The sequence below is a fragment of the Tiliqua scincoides genome, chromosome 2, assembly GCF_035046505.1.
Source record: "Tiliqua scincoides isolate rTilSci1 chromosome 2, rTilSci1.hap2, whole genome shotgun sequence".
Classification (NCBI taxonomy): domain Eukaryota; kingdom Metazoa; phylum Chordata; class Lepidosauria; order Squamata; family Scincidae; genus Tiliqua; species Tiliqua scincoides.
In genome coordinates, this window is record NC_089822.1 from 126,659,251 (window position 1) to 126,674,601 (window position 15,351).

Sequence of the window (15,351 nt, forward strand, 5' to 3'; positions counted from 1 at the left end):
GGGGAGGGGGCCGGAGGAGCCCAGCGCAAAGCGTTGCCCCACCCCGCGCGCCGGAGGGGGCAGGCGCAGGGCCGGAGCCCAGCAGCCCTAATCATTAACTGGCCGGGGGAGGGTCGGGTGGGGGGCCCACTGGGGACACTGCCGCGAGGAAGCGCACAGCTCTGGCGCGCCCAAGGCGGTGCGCTTTGTGCGCGCGCACCTTTCAGTTGCGCACTCCTGGGGCACTGCAGTGATTTCCCCTCCCCACGCTCTTTGGACACTAGTGTTTTCCCCTCCCCACACTCTTGGGGCGCTGCAGTGTTTTCCCCTCCCCACAATCTTGGGGCGCTGCAGTGTTTTCCCCTCCCCACACTCTTTGGACACTAGTGTTTTCCCCTCCCCACAGTCTTGGGGCGCTGCAGTGCTTCCCCCTCCCCACACTCTTTGGACACTAGTGTTTTCCCCTCCCCACACTCTTGGGGCGCTGCAGTGTTTTCCCCTCCCCACAGTCTTGGGGCGCTGCAGTATTTTCCCCTCTCCACACTCTTTGGACACTAGTGTTTTCCCCTCCCCACACTCTTGGGGCGCTGCAGTGCTTCCCCCTCCCCACACTCTTTGGACACTAGTGTTTTCCCCTCCCCACACTCTTGGGGCGCTACAGTGCTTCCCCCTCCCCACACGCTTTGGACACTAATGTTTTCCCCTCCCCACACTCTTGGGGCGCTGCAGTGCTTCCCCCTCCCCACACTCTTTGGACACTAGTGTTTTCCCCTCCCCACACTTCTGGGGCGCTGCAGTGCTTTCCCCTCCCCACACTCCTGGGGCACTGCAGTGCTTTCCCCTCCCCACACTCCTGGGGCACTGCAGTGCTCCGCCCTCCCCACAAGCGGCATTCTGTGGGGGAGCGCTGTTGAGGCAACTTCTGTGGTACTCTGGCTGCCTGAGCCCCCTCCGCCTGGCCTCATACTGGGGTGGAACCGCATCCCACTGGGAGAAGAAAAATGAAAGACTGGAAAAAAGAGAGGAAGAAAAAAGCAGCTGCGGAGGGAGGCGGGCACGGCGCGGAGGGGAAAGTGTGTGCCTGCGCGGCCGCGCTCATGAAAGAGGCAGCGGGCAGAGGGAGGTGCAGAGTGAGTGATGGGTTGGGGGGCGGAGTAGGGGGAGCTCCCCGAGCCAGAGACACGGAGTCGGCAGGAAAAGGCGCTGCCTGGGCTGTTGTAAATTAGGCCTGTGGTGTTGGGTTCCATGTGGAAGATGTGAGCTCACATTCTACCCCCAGGGTGGTACAGCCCCAGCCAAGCGCTGGCAGCAAGAACATAAGCTCCATTTATCTGGGAACCTGAAATGACTCTTGATTTAAATCATATGGTAAAAAGTACCCAAAGAAGGAGGGGGGGGGGAAACTTGCTTGCTTTTGGAGATGGTCCAAAAGGGAAAATACGCACACGCCCTCGTGCAGAGAAATGCTTAAAGGGGCAGCGTCTCTACTCCTGAGGCGGGCTGCAGTCAGTTCCGAACCTTCCCAAGTTGGATCTGGGGACTGGAGCGGGATCTGGTTCCGACACCAGACCTGAAATAGACTTGGGAGGCGTGGGCGTCAGGATAAAGAACTGGCATGGACCTCGGAGAAAGGGGGTCAATGTTCTCCTTCTCTACCTACAGGGGTGCTGACTATTAGCTGACCATGGGTGTGAGTGGGTGGGAAGGAAATCTGTTCCTGCGGGAAAGTTTTCATGCCTACCTTTATCACTGATTTAATGAGGATCTGTGTGTGCTGCAGATTCCCCCCTCCCCAAAGTGCAGAAAGCAAAAGAAAATATCAAACGATATTTTAAACTCTTGGTGGTGAAGGCAATCATGAGATTTAACCCCAGGTATTGGGGGGGGGGGGCAAGTGGATAGAATTCAGCTGGATTTCAGTTTGCCAGATTCACAGCCCAATCCTATACATGTCTACTCAGAAGTAAGCCCCGTTAGAATCAATGAGGCTTACTCCCAGGTATTTGTGGATGGGATTGGGCTGTCAGGCTCTGCGCACCCCTGAAGGAGGAGTGGAGGGGAGACTGCTGCAGAAATAGAAATAGAGCCTGCAGTGAGGATTGTTCTGGTTTGCTACCTGGACTTCCAGCAGTCATTATAGTCTACCCTGGATCTCAGGATATTTGCCTCAGCATCCAATCCATGGATCAATTCTAAACCTTATTTTTAATGCCAGGGCTGATTTCTGAAAAGCTGGAAACTAATGAGCACCCTTGATCCTGTGCTGAGTGCATTTCTCTTAAGACTAAGCAGCCCCACTTACATCTTATGGGACAAGACTTCCAAGTTATAAGGCCTTATTTGCAGGCAGGCTTTAACCCCAGCACCTATGGTTTTAGAAAATAAACCCTGCACATTACTCTGCTGCTCCTTTCCTAAAAGAATTGTTGACATTTTGCTGGCCCTGTATCTGTTAAAAGCATCCTCACATAAAATGAAACAAATGAAATTTTTTTCTGTGTAGAAATAATTGGTGGGGAAAGCTTCATTTGCTAAATTTCTGTGTGTTCAACTGCTGTTCAACCAACATAAGAGCAAGTTGGAAACCTTGTCTTTGGGCCAAAGCTCCTTTCCTTGAGCTCCTCTTCTTGTCCTCAAGGATGGCCCACTATTTCATTCCCATTGCATTGCGTTCCATGTACCCAGTGTGGATCACTGCAGAGTTTCTCAGCCTGTTCCACCCATATGCTTTCTTCATTGTTTGGGGTGTTGCAGGAAGACCAATCAAATGAGTTTTGAACTTCCCACTGAATCCATCTCCTTGTCGTTTCTCCCTATTTGTTTCCCATGCTCTCTCTGGGCCAAACTATAAATTCAAATTTTATATTTATTCATTCATTAATTTATTTATTTGGATATTTTATTGCAACTTTTCTTAAACCTCATGGGTAACTCAAAGCAGCTTACAAAAAGTTCAAAAATTTCAATGTATATAAAAACTTCACATATATATTACATATAATTTAAAACCAGCAATAAAATACCCATGTTATATTGCTCTTTAAAATGACAGATCTGAAAGCAAGGATAAAATCCAAACCAATAATAGGTAACCAGCAGACAATAAATGCACATTTACCCTGTGTATATTTTCTTAAAAGTTAAATGGTATTTATGGGGGGGGGTCACTCAGGATCAGGCTTGTGGTGTATAGGGAGGAGGTATTTAACCCATTGTGGTCCTGATGATAGCTGACCTCTTTGGAGAGAACTTGCTAGCTGATTCCTCCTTAGATAAATAATAGCATTGGAAAGGTGATTTTAACTGAGGCCATGACACATAGGAAAAAGGTTATATACCTCTGGTTATAGTCCCAATCCGAATCTGCCTCCTTCATGGCTGCTATTTTAGTTTTTAAAAATATATGCACATGACCAAACTACGCATTAATTTGATGTGTGGTTTGGCACTTAGGGAAGTGGTTTTCTTCTGCTTTGGGAAACATAAGCTGAAATTGCATATGCATTAAATTTCAAGCAGTTACATGATCACTTCCGGGAATTTTCTCCTGTTTCGGTATATGTGCATTATCAGCATTAACAGGTTATGCTTTTTCCACTTTTAGATTAATCTCATGCCCTGGAACTTGTGCAAGAGAAAGTGCTCCCACAGTAGCCTACCACAGATGCTGGTCCATACTGCCTTGCTGTGACTAAATTCAGATGCAGTCCCATCATGACTTGCTCACAGTCTGTGATCCCTCTGCTTTCTGCATCACCTTCTCTATTGTCATTTCCTTCACCATTTCCCCCACTCCATTGCTGGTGAAACTGACTTTTACCCAAAAGTTCATATCCAGACTATAGTGAAACTGAAACAGTTATAGAGAAACAGTTTTCTTAACATGTTTCTTTTCTTTCATATAGATGTTGTATATGCTAACCAGCATTTAGTTATATTGAGCTTAGTTTTGATAGAAATCAGTTTCCCCCAATCTTGTCAGTTTCCCTAGCATTGGGGAGTGGGGGGGGGGAGTAGCCATGTGTGAGGGTCATGAAAAGGAGGAATGAATTGGATAAAGGAGTGGTTCTGCACCTGTTAATAGGGACCAAGAGATACTTTTGCATAAGGAGACAAGATGAAAATGTGAAAAGCTTTTCCCAAATGTGTACAATTCTGTAGAAAATGTAGTGGTTTGAGGATTAATAAATATGCTTCAGATAGAACCCATCTGTCTATGGGTGACAGAAAAATCTCAGGGAACTTGAAGCTTGATTGCATATATGCCTTTAAAACCGGACACTAACACATTTAAAATGGCATTTCTGTCTCCCATGTACATAGCACCAGTAGTGTTGAGAGAGGCTCAAAAATGTTTCAAGTGGTGCTTGTGGAATCACTGCAGAACTCAAGCAAGAGTGTAATTGCTGATATATGATCACCAAGAGGAAAAAGATTAGCTGAGTCTCAGCTTGATCGAGAGAGGTTTACATAGAAGTGTTTTGGGTTGACCTGTCTGTTCCGCTTTGGAGGTAGACCATCAGTGCTGTCTTCCTTCCACTGGAAATTCTTCTCTGTACCCTGGCAACTTCTCTTTTGACAGATTTATCTCAAATGATCACCAAGTGACCATTTCTTCATTTAATGTTTTCTCTTCATTGTCACTGTTGGTTATGAATAGAAGGAAAGTTCAGATTTAAAAGCAGCCCCTATTTTCAACTGCTCAAATAGCCTTGAGCATTGCAAGGGCCTATTGTAGATAAAAGAAGATCTCCCATACTTTCTAACCAGAGAGAGAGAGAGAGAGTGAGTTTTCCCAGTTTCTGTCTCTTGCTCAGTTATACTTGGTGGTGATAGAGGAAGTGAACATACTTAGATAAATGTATAGCGATAGGTTGAAGATGATGCTAATGGTAATAATGTGTTTCTTGTCTTTCACACAGGGCTGTGAAACAGAAGGAGAAAGTTGGAGGAAGACATCTTTCTGCTGAGTCTGCAAATTTGCATGGACCACAGCCATGGGAACATCTATCTGGAGCAGTGACAGCACAACTCAGATCTGCTAAGGGGAACCCTGACTCCCTTCAGCCAGCTTGCCTGTACCTGGAGCCATGGCAGGAAACAAGGAGAGGGGCTGCTCTGGTGGAACCCCCCTGGCACATGTGAATGGTTTTCCACCTGCTGTCTACCCTTTTCCTTTCCCCAACCCCCATTTCGAAGTGCTCACCAATGGAGGCTACTTCAGGAGCTACCCTACCGACCTGCCCAAGGAAATGGCATCTCTGTGTGAGTTTCCAGAAAGAGAGAGGGGGGAGAAAGTTGGGAATTGGCACCAGATTGGTGTGGGGTTTGAAGGTTGATCTGAGAAGCGGTATCACTGAAACCTCTTTCTGACATTGGGGTCTGATTGTGTTTTGGGTGCTGCACAAATACAGCAAAATTAGTGAAGCATGAAGAGTAGAACCACAGGCTGACTCTTCCTGCCATTTAGAAGTGCTGCCAAGTGCTGATTGATTTCTGTGCTGGAAACTGGAGTGGCTTGCCTGTGCCATGCTAAGCCTAGCGAACTTTTCAGGCATAGAGAGTCATTGGCTGAATGAAGATGGCACTGGATTCATAGGTATAGTGTCCCTGCAGGGAATTCCCCAATAGCATCCAATAGATAAGGAAGCTGGACCTGAATAAGGAAGACCCTGACGTCAAGATCCATCTCCATTGTGAAATTATTTGGGGGGCTGTCTTTAGAGCTGACCCCATATGCAAAATGGGTGAAAAGCATTGGAAGGATGCAGGAGAAGAAATGATTACATATTAGTAGTTATTACTAGTACTACTACTATTACTACTTTATTAGTAGTTGTAAATAATAGTTTGCTGAGCTTGTCAGCAAAGGCTTTGTCTTTTCTTGGGCTGCTACTCCTATGTCACATTTTACTTACTGCCAGCATTGTGTTCAATTACAGAAATTGTATGGATCCTGCTCAGAGGGTCTGCATTCTAGAGGGCAGTACATGTGAATGTGGAGAAGTCATTAGGAGCTTAGGTTTTTAGGAGGAGATTTCCCACATGGCAAACAGTCTTTTGCATGATCCAATGCAAATTGAGAGACTGGCTCACTCATCTTGGAAAATCCTCCATCTGTGAATTGAGCAAGAAGGTGGCTGGCTGCTGCATCTGACATGTTAGCAGAGTTATTGACTGGATCACCTATACTTTTGAAGTATAGATAACATGCAGCCAGTGCAACTCACAAACCATGGGCTTTATTTTCTCTTGGCTGCCCACACCAATGAAGAGCATTACAACGCACACTTTTTTAATTAGCTGCAGATTCTGAGCAATCTTCAGGGACAGTCTTTCTGTATAGTGCAGTTGAGCAGTCAGTCATTGAGTTTACCATACCATGTATTGCTGAGTTCCTGGACAATTGATCAGGGATCAGGATTTAGAGGTGGGTGAAACTGCAAGTGCAACATGGAATGTTGTATGTGTGTCTGTGGCAGTGCACAGCATGGCAGTACAACTGTGTCAGCCAGCAAGATGGCAGCATCCTAGTAGCTGGACCTCTTCGCTGTAAGTCAACCTTGTAAGAAAATCAAATCAGCCTAAAACTATCTGTGATTCATACACACATTCTGATACCTAATAGAGGTGGCTAAAAAACCAAACCTGCCTTTGAAAAGGCAGCACCAAACTGTTGTGCCTGCCTCTGAAAAGGGGTTGCGTGGCAGCTGAAATGGGGTTGAGTTGCATGATACCAGTCATGCAGGCACTGGGAATCTAGAATAGAATTAGGGTTTGGGGCATTGTGTGAAGGGAAAGACTTTGCAGTTCAAAATTATTACCAGAATTACCCCAAGAAACACTGACTTTGAACACAAAACAATTCACACAACCATTTTTAAGACGTAAATATTACCGCATGGAGGCATTTACAAGAAGACTGTCTGATTAAGTCAGAATTGAGGGGAAGGCTTCTTTCCAAGGTGTCACTACTATTTACCATGGTGTAGAAAAAACAGGCCTTTTTGCGGACATGGAAATTTCTGAGCTGGTGTTTAGAATAGTCTTCCACCACATGGATGAGCAGGGGGAAAAATCACTGTGCACACAAAAGAACTTAGCACACATACTTAGCACACAAAAGAACCTTAACTGGAGCACTGTCTTTCAAGGGCCTGTTCTTGGATGGACTGACTGCCCCCGCCCCCCAGATGTATGTGCCCTGTTTGCCTGGCCCTCTTTTTTTTTTTTTTTTTTTAAGGGATCTTGCATCCCTCTTTAGGGATCATTCTGTTCTCGTCTCCCTGATGGTGTCAGTCAAACTTCAGGGAACCTGGCTCTGTGACTGCACTATGAAGGTACTCAAACTAGCCTCCATGTGCACTGTGCTTTGGCCTCAGGATGGTACTTTTAAACTGGTGTGAAAGATTTTAGTGTTCAGGGCTCACTGGGTGTGGGTCTTACCGACTTCTAATGGGTACTATCCTCTGTTCCACACTCTGGGGCATGTTCCGACCGCTCTACCCCTTCCCGCCCCAATGTGTGCCCAGGCTCTGTGCCAAACCTCCAGGCTCTGCTTGGCTCGGCTCCTCCTGCCTACCAACACAGGGATTGAAGCCCTGCATGCTTTCTTAGGTGCGGGTTCTGACATGCCAGAGCTGCGTCCCCACGCTGAAGGGCTTTCAGTCATTTGTACCTCCAGCTCACTGCGTGCCTCTGTGCTTCAGGGCCGTGTGTGTGTAACTCTGTGTGTGCCTGGATCCTTGCCTGAAGAAGGCTACCTGGAAAGAAGAGATGACTAGGGAGACTTTTGCAAGAATTGTGCTTCTTTGTCCTTTGCTTCCTAGACTATTTTGGATCAGGCCCTTCCATTTGCTCCATTCATAGTAGTCTGAGGCCTCACAATAGTCTGAATCCTCAGTCCCAGGGTCTCCCCTCCCACCTCCATGTTTGCTGATCTAGAGTTTTCTGTTGCTTCAGCTCTGCTGCCAGCAGTCCATTCTGCTGCCACTGTGCTACTATTGCCAACTTGTGTGTGGTGTTTGTCCACCAGGGGGACCCTCCGATTCATGTAACTTGAGCCAGCTTGTGTTTCATTTCAATTATACAGTACTGTACTTCATGGGCATGTCTAAGCTACTTTTGAGGTTATATGAATCTACTTGAGTAAATATGCGTAGAATTGAATTGTTAGTGTCACATATGAAGAGGCTTTAAGACTGTACTATAGAATTTGTTCATTTCATTTCTAACTGTGTTTCTTCAATGAAAATCGAAGGCAGACAAACAAATCCAATAGAAAACAATCCAGAAAGGAAACAAACACATGAAAACAGAAACCTGGTCCTGATTTTATAAAACTGATGAGATACCCATCGTCACAATGGACTTCTCTGTATTTTAAGAACCCTGGAGGCAGGATCATAACATGCATCTCATATCTGTGGGGGCTTTTCCCTACACAATAGGGCAGAGAAGGAGTGCATAATACTTAGCATTTGTATAGCACTTTTGCTTGTGCAAAACACTTTGTGTGTACTTTCTTAATGTAATCCTTACAACCCTGTAAAGCAAATCAGTGCTTCATCTCTATGTGGCAGCTGTGGAGTTAAGGCTGAAAGGAAACAGCTTGCCTAAGGCCTCCTAGTGAGTTCTTGGCAGCAGCAAGATCTGAACCAATGAAACCCTGATTTTGCAGCTCAGTCGCTTAGCCACTGCACTATAGTACACCAACTCCTTCTTGTATGGTTGTGTGCATGCATGTTTCCCTGCATGTGAGCATGCATGTGTGGTAGTCTCTCAATAAATGTCTCTCTTTGTATGTTCATAGTAAAATACTATGTTGCACACATTTTTAAAAGATTCGCATTACAGTTGTGAGGAAATGGAGACTCCAAGATGAGTCACTGTGGGACTCCACATGTTCAGGGGGACTCCTCCTTTGTCATCCAGTACCACTGTACTGGGCCCATCCACCTGGGAAGGATCCTGTTGCCTAGCCTGGAGAGTCTTCCCCTATTGCCTCAGTTTACCTTGGAGAAGGGAAGAGGTTATGCACTGACTGAACCCTTTTTGCTCAGGCCTGCCTCATCGGCTTGTGCTACCCCACCCCCTTTCCAACCCCAAACCTGCCACTCTGGTATCCTTGTTGCCCAGCAACCAGGAAGCCTGCCTTGGGAGTGGCATAAATAGTTGCAGGACCTGCCTGGGGTTTTCCTACTGGTTGTAAAGCCGCCACTGTGCTAGCTGTGGGGTTAGTGACTGGTTTGGTAGCAGTGTGTTACTCAGATTATCTGGGTGACTCCAGTATGGGACTCAATGACTGTACATGGGGGTGGCAGCCTCTCCTGGGGGGCTTGATGGATGCAAGGACAAGTCACATAAACAAAGACAAACATATAAACAAAGATCATAAGAACATAAGAACAGCCCCACTGGATCAGGCCATAGGCCCATCTAGTCCAGCTTCCTGTATCTCACAGCGGCCCACCAAATGCCCCAGGGAGCACACCAGATAACAAGAGACCTCATCCTGGTGCCCTCCCTTGCACTGGCATTCTGACATAGCCAATTTCTAAAATCTGGAGGTTGCACATACACATCATGGCTTGTAACCCGTAATGGATTTTTCTTCCAGAAACTTGTCCAATCCCCTTGTAGGGCTCCTGAGCCCTACAGCCCAAACTACCCTGGGATTGCTGGCACTCCCCTAGAGGGCAGATCAGTGTCTCTAAGCGGAATTTTATCAGGATGTACAAAGTTTCTTTTGGGCCCCTTCCCAAAGGGAAGGAGAAATTTTCACTACTCCAAAATGCAGATGAAGCCATCCAGCTCCAAATCTTACTGGGATGGCTTATTTGTTACCTTGTGGTAACAAATCAGAGGTACTCTGATCAGAGTACTGTGATCAGAGGTACTGGTAGTCTAAAGAGGAAAATAATTAGGGTTGTGGTGGAAAGGGGTGGAGGTTGATAGTCGTCAAGTATTTTATAAGAATGTCAGAAAGCAGACAGAACTCATGAATGTAATTGTCTGTTATGTTAGGGGAGTTTGTGAATGGACCATGATGGTTGCTTCTGACAAGCAGGGAGAGGACAAGAACAATGGGTTCAGGCAACAGGAATGCAGAATTTGTAACTAACCACAATAGCAGTTCTGATGGGAAAAGTTGCCTTTGAGAGGTTGTGAAATCATATCCCTTGAGCCTGTTCTTGAAAACTTATGGCAGGCATCTGTCACAGATGCTTTACGCAGAGGATGTCTCCTATCTTGGCTTAGGGAATGGGCTAGGTGGTCATTTTGATCTCTACCAAATGTTTAGTTCTATTTTGCTTCTTCTGTTGGTATGCAAACTTTCATATGTTGTCTGTGTAAGCACATGGAATTGCAACTGTCTCCACCTAGTGGATGTTGTTGGAACCATCATTGTAGTGTTTGCACCACCTTAAGGCATTTGTATTCCTCTGCCCTGCTGGCTGGATGAAGTATATCTTGGCTGACCAGAAGCAAAGGGAAAGAGGTCTCCTATACTTTTAGCACCATATGGAAAAAGAAGCAGATGCAGTTTCTCTCACCCCTGCATATCAAGCTGTACCTGCCAAAATGTCCTCTTCTGTAGCTTTAATAGTTGTGTAAGAGTACTGTTCTCCTTTTCCATATTGGGAACTTAAGTATTGCCACAACAGAAATTACCCACAACAAGCATTAGCTGCCCCAGCCTCAAAATTCCCTGTCTGGATGGTTCTCTTTGCTTCAGATCCCTGAAATCCTTTATTTGAATGCTTTATCTTGCTAGGACTTTCAGGGCTGCCAAGCTGCAATCTGAAGCAAGAGCCAGCCAAGCAACCTACCCTATTCTGCCCACACTAGTCTTATACTTTCCCCTTGCAATTGCTGCAGGCAGCTGGAGAAGAAGATTTAGGATTTTCAGGTTGTAACCTGGAAATCTGCACTGTACCATTAAACTTTTTGATGCAGCTGGCTTCTCATGCTTGTTCCTCCCCTACCTACTGTTCATCGTAGTTAGAACCCTGCTTGTTACATCAGAGGGTGAGCAAGGAGAAGAAGACATGGGAGAAGCTTGGCTGCCTCATCTCCTGAAGCACCAGGGATTGGTAAAAGTATATTGTGGATCACTGGATTGCACCCTGACAATACTCTGCTCGCCCTCTCTGCCAGTCCACATGGCTGCCAGGGTAAAGTGCAGGGCTAGTATGGACAAGGCAAGGGAGACTGTATTGGTGTGCATTGTGGAGAATATCTTAGTGGAAAAGAATGATGTCATTTTGCTTTGGACTCTCCCAGGGTCTCAATAACAAGCTGCAGTGGCCATCTGAATTAGTCCTAAAGCAACAGCACAAAATTCTAAGACTGCATTGACCACATTCACACTTTGCTTCCGATCTGGTTTTCAACACTGATGCATCATACCAGTGGCTTTGTGGGTTCTGCAGATGTGCTATGAAAGTACAGAATTTATACAGAATATGGCATTCAGAGAACATTAACTTTTCACACGTGCATTTATTTTTTTTTTTTTAAAGTAGAATTCTAGCCCCTACAGCTATGAAGATAGGCAGGCCCATGCGTGGGCAAGGCTTAGTAAAATCTCCAAAACCTAGAAGACAGGAAGCATGTTTTCCAGTGGTTTTGTGATAGAGCATCAATGCCGCACTGCTCCTCTCTATGACTAGGAGAGTAAATAAGGCTAAGTATGTAGATCATTACTGGAGTGTGGGTTTGAGTTATAGGTTTCAGAATTCAATTTTTATTGGCACAGAATTTGGGTTGCGTTGGCATTGATCCCCCTTTTCTGCAGAGTCAGTAGGCACAAGCTAGTCCTCTTTCAAAGCCCACCCTCTCCATCATGGCCTTAACTCTGCTCTTCTTTCTTGATTTAGTTCTAACCCTTCTCTCCATGGGTTCTTCTAACCCTTGTCTTCCAGGGGTTTCAACACAATGACCCCCCTTTCAGTTGGATGAGCCAGGAGATGGTGGTGGTGGTGGACAAAAGAGCGGTCTTGTCTTTCTGAGTGGCAATGTCAGAAAAGGAAAAAGTCCACTTCTCAACTAGCTTTCTTGGGTCAGTACAGTAGTGACAGCAGGGGTTGGTTGGCCAAACCTTCAACTGGTATAATTAATAAATAGACTCTCTCTAATGCTGTAGGATTGTGAATGGCATCTCTGTGCACAGAACTTGATTTGAAGCAGGAATATGCTTTCAGCATCAGGGCTCATCCCTAAATAAAACATATGACATAATAAAAGAGTTCCTCTGAGCACATGGAAGGTACCCCTGCCCCAACTGACTTAACAACAGTCAGGCCCTGGATTAGGAGAAAGAACTTCCAGAGTCAGAGGCCCATTTAAGTCCCAGTAATTCAACTTTTAAAAAAATCAAGCCTGTACAGTATTTTCACCACTAATCGCTATCTGAGATCTGGAGCTGCAATGGCTCCTCTGGCTAAGCCCTTCTTGTGGTGGGACCCTGATTTGATTGTAGAGGCCTACTTTGGCCTGCAGTGCCTGAAATGACTCTCTCCTGGCCAGCCAAATGAGCTGGCAGGACAGATGGAAATAATTTATCTGGAGAGCGAGAAAGTAAGGCCCAAGAAAACAGGGAGCATACTGTCAGTTCCTCTCCCCTCTCGGCTTCTTCCCATCTCTCTGTCTCATGCACATACAGCTTCCCAGTCTGGATCCTCGAGAGTGCTGGTTGTCCTTGGTCTTCTAACGCTGGGCTGAATTCTGGAGAACCAGTTCTTAAAACAGTTCTTAAACCAGTTCACTGCCCCTTTGGGGCAGTGGGTAGTAGGAGGGAATCCTGGGTTCCAGGCTAGGAGAAAGCAAAAATGAGAAAAATGAAAGACAGCAGAACTCTCTCCCTCTTCCCCTGTCAGTGACTTTTCCCCTGAAACAGTACTCTCCTGGGCCCCAGGCTCATGTTGGCAAGATAGATATGGGTCTAGGATGCTGGCAGGGGTCAAAGCAGCTGCAAGGGGTGTCTGTATTTACATGCCAAAACCTGTTGGCAGCAGAAAGGTTAAACATCCCTTTCTGTCTGTCCCCCTTTATAGAAAAGCACCCACTCCAAGGATGGTTTGCTATGGAAAAGTGACTATTGATGTTGTACATAGTTTCAGTAATTTAGCCCTTAGTGCTGTGCTTGTGCGCATAGATGCCCAATACCCCAGCTGTAACCAGAAATACATATAAACGGATGTACCAGGAAGCCTTGCTTGATGGAAATGCTAACTCACCCCCTTTAGAAATGCAAAACAAATGGTTATGGATTCAAGTTTCAAAGAGGTGAATGAGTGTACAGATTTCAAAGATAAACAGATTTAGAGAACAGAGTTCTACAAGAGAGCTCATCTGATAATGTAGAAAAGCATTCATGCTAGAAAGAACAATTAATAAATGAAAGCAAAATAAGCTAACAAAATTATTATGGGTTGAGGACTTCTGTGCCTTGCCATTGTGATGTCACAGGCACTACCCAATAGGTGCTTGTGCCAGTCACACTTCTGTGTGACACATAACAATCTCAATGGCAGCAGAGATCCTAGCCATATGGGAATAGGGAAGAAGTATCACATTTAACCAGCAACATCAGATTGCTGTTGGAATGCTGGAAAAATTAGATCTCTCCACAAAAGAAGCATGGCCCAGAGGAAGTCATCCTTATCTCTTCCAACAAAACAGTTCCAAATGTGGCAGCATTTCTGTTAAGGAATCATCTCCACAAACCCTTAAGCTGTTTGCATTGCACTGATTTTGCTGAAGTTTGCAATGAACTGGCCTGAGTTCAAGTTTTAAGTGAACAAGTGCAGAATGCACCTAGATACCTGCCCAATTTCTGGGGAGGAGGAGATCATATTGGGTGAAGATGTGAAAGACCCAGTATCACATTTCCTCTTGGCCATGAAGCCAAATAGGTGACCTTGGACAAGCCACTGTCAGTCAAGGCTATACAATGGCTTCTTTAGAAACATTTAATCTCTTTGAATAATAGTCCAGATACCTGTGTGCCAACCTATTCCTGAATTGTTTCATCCCTCTGAACAGGAGGGGAACTGTCCAAAAGGCTGGGGGCCCATTCCTATCCAACTTTCCATTATTGGTGCAACCGCAGTGCAGCCCCAAGGTAAGGGAACAAATGTTCCTTACCTTGAGGAGGCATCTGTGACTCTCCCTCCACCGAAGGTTGCAGCACACGTCCCATTGGCATGGTTGCACCAGCACTGGAAAATTGGATAGGATTGGGCTCTGGGTGGAATGAGGTGAATGGCTGAGTTTGGAGAACCACTGAGAGAGATCCAAATGCCCCCTCCCTTTGTCACAGTGAGGCAAAGTGGGAGGACCCATCCATTTGTGACAGAACATGCGTGCTTTGAATGTAGACCATCCCAGGTTGAAATCCCAGTATGTTTAATTAAATGGATTTCAGGTTGTGAGTGATGAGAAAGCCTTCTTTCTCTCTGAGACCCTGGAGAACCACTGACTCTTTGTTCAAAGCAGACAACATTAGAAATCAGGGGCCTCCAAAATATGGCCTGTGGTGTGCCGGCAAAATGATCTCGGGCATGGCACAGTGGTGGCAAAGCCTTACTGTTACGCGCAGCAGCCTCCTAGCTCCAGTCTTTGCAGAGGGTCGCACCATGCAACTGTTTCTACTGCATGTCACCCCAGAAAGCTCTGTGCCCCCATTTCAGAGGGGAAGCGGCTGCCCTGTGCAACCCTCTGCAAAGATTGGAGCGAAGATAGGAGGCTGTGACACGGAATGGTAAGGCTTCACCACTGTCCTGTCTGAGATCATTTTGCAGGTGCACCAGATCCAGCCCACAGGCCAGAGTTTGGAGACCCCCGGACTAGATGGACCAGTGGTCTGACTTGGCAAAAGGCAACTTCATGTTTTCAAAGGCTCTCTCAAGGTCAAGGGTCATTGTAATATCAGCAACCAGAAAACCAATAGTCTTCCCCTTTTGCACATCTAGTAATTATGACCTTAATAATGGTCAAGCCTCCAGCCATGCTCCAGCCATGCTCAGACACTTTCACTTTGGGGGCATCTCCCTGACAGGACCCCAGGAAGTGGCTGTAATGCAGGCAAGAAAGCTGATGTGGTAAGGATGCAGGTGAAATAGCAGAAGAGGCAGGGGCCCATAGGGTCAGAAAGAGGGAGGAGAGACCAAGAGAAAGAAAGGCTGTGGTCCTAACCACACTTTCCTGAGAGTAAGCCCATTGAACAAAATAGGACTTACTTCTGAGTAGACCTAGTTAGGATTGTGCCCTTTGGTATATTAGGTATGTCAGTCATCCATCTGTCTGAGAGCTAGTGTGGTGTAATGGTTAGCATGTTGGACTAGATTCAGCAAGACTCCGGTTCAA

At 46.1% G+C, this 15,351-nt stretch overlaps 1 protein-coding gene across 1 annotated transcript in view; it reads left to right on the forward strand.

Annotated features, from left to right (window-relative positions):
- The first annotated feature begins 934 nt into the window (after positions 1-934).
- The window catches only part of RARG (retinoic acid receptor gamma), a 71,352-nt gene continuing 56,935 nt past the window's right edge, over positions 935-15,351 (forward strand). Inside the window, exons 1-2 of the mRNA XM_066613297.1 lie at positions 935-1,109; positions 4,902-5,244. Of these exons, the coding sequence (XP_066469394.1) occupies positions 5,070-5,244 (175 nt within the window). The 5' untranslated portion in view covers positions 935-1,109; positions 4,902-5,069. The remainder of the gene's footprint in view (positions 1,110-4,901; positions 5,245-15,351) is intronic.